A 1,696-nucleotide genomic window follows, 5' to 3' on the forward strand; every position below is an offset into this window, starting at 1 on the left:
AGCAGCAACCAACCACTGCAGCAGCAACTAGAGACCTTCTGCAGCAATATGTATATTATTATGTATAAAAAAGAAAATAAAAATGAATTTAATATATTTAATTAATTTAATTTAATTAAAATAAAAAAAACAAACACAGAAAGAGCAGCAGCAACGCGCCGCAGCCGCTCCCCTTGCTGGGGTGTATATGCATCTTGTTTGTGTTCTATATGCAGCTAAAATAAAATTATTTTTATTTATAAAATAAATTTATTAAATATAATTAAATTAAAATATAAAAAACAGTAATTTTAACCTTAAAGTTGCAGCAATAGCAGCAGCAGCAGCGTTAGCAGCAAACAACTAGCAGCAGAACAGCAACACAGAAATAACTTTATTATTGTGTCCTTTTAGTTGTATATATATCTGTCTCTTTTGTTGTTTTATTAATATTTATATTTATATTTATTTTTATTTTATTTATTTTTTTTTGTCGGGAAAAAAAAAAATAAAACAAAGAAAGCAAGCTGTACATACACCTGGTGAGCGATCCCGCCTTCTATATATTTATTTATTTATTTTATTTATTTTATTTTTTTTATTTTTATTAATTAAATAAATATAATTTATTTTTTATAAGTATCATCACTCTCTCTTCTTGCTGCTGTGTAAAGCAGACAAAAAGCAACTGCTGCTGCTGCTGCTGCTGCTGCTGTTGCTGCTGCTGCTGCTGCTGCTTTTTTTGTCTGCTGTTTCTTTTGCTGCTGTTGCTGCTGCTGCTGCTGCTGCTGCGGAGTGGCTATGGAGTGGCAGCAGCTGCTTTAACCGTGTGTGTGTGTGTGTGTGTGTTTCTGCTGCTGCTGCTGCTGCTGCTGCTGCTGCTCTTGCTGTTGCTGCTGTTGCTGCTGCTGCTGCTGCTGCTGCTGCTGCTGTTGCTGATGCTGCTTCTGCTGCAACAACTGTCCCTCTTGCTGCTTCTCTCTCTCTCCCACTCCCGCTCCTGCTCCCGTTCCTGCTCCCCCTCCTGCTGCTGCTGCTGCTACTGCTGCTGCTGCTGCTGCTGCTGCTGCTGCTGCTGCTGCAGCAGCAGAATGGAGGAATCCAAGAGGCCCGTGATAACGACCTCAACGGGGGCCCCCGTCGCCGACAACCAAAACTCCCTAACAGCGGGGCCCAACGGACCTGTAGTAAGATTAGGGTTTAGGGTTTAGGGTTTAGGGTTTAGGGTTTGGGGGGTTTAGGGTTTAGGGTTTGGGGGGTTTAGGGTTTAGGGTTTGAGGGGTTTAGGGTTTGAAGGTTTGAAGGTTTGACGGGTTTAGGGGTTGCGCGTTTCGGGGGTTTAGGGTTTAGGGTTTAGGGTTTAGGGTTTAGGGTTTAGGGTTTAGGGTTTAGGGTTTAGGGTTTGCGTGCAGTTGCTATCGGATTTTCATTTGTTGGATAAATTGGCGCACTTCAACCGTGAACGCATTCCAGTAAACCCTAAACCCTAAACCCTAAACCCTAAACCCTAGTTTTGTATTTTTTGTGTTTTATGTTATTTGTATATCCTGTCTCTTTCTGTCTCTTCTTGTTTTTTTTTTATCTCCTTCTATCTGTGTTGTTTGTCTTTATAATTTCTTTTATTTGTTAATAAAATATATTACTGCTGCAGCAGCAGCAGCTGAGGTGTATATACACCTGAATTTTTTTCTGCTGTATTTATACAGGAAAGGGTTGT

The 1,696-nt window shown here is 40.2% G+C and overlaps 1 protein-coding gene across 1 annotated transcript in view; it reads right to left on the reverse strand.

Moving 5' to 3' along the window:
• Positions 1–800: 800 nt before the first annotated feature.
• Positions 801–1,696, reverse strand: part of EMH_0075950 (uncharacterized protein) — a gene marked incomplete at both ends in the record, with an annotated part of 2,820 nt that continues 1,924 nt past the window's right edge. Inside the window, 2 exons of the mRNA XM_013499672.1 lie at positions 801–1,057; positions 1,657–1,694. Coding sequence (XP_013355126.1) covers positions 801–1,057; positions 1,657–1,694 — 295 coding nt within the window. The remainder of the gene's footprint in view (positions 1,058–1,656; positions 1,695–1,696) is intronic.

This window comes from Eimeria mitis, genomic scaffold, assembly GCF_000499745.2.
Source record: "Eimeria mitis Houghton genomic scaffold, Emh_scaff4546, whole genome shotgun sequence".
In the NCBI taxonomy this organism is placed as follows: Eukaryota; Apicomplexa; class Conoidasida; order Eucoccidiorida; family Eimeriidae; genus Eimeria; species Eimeria mitis.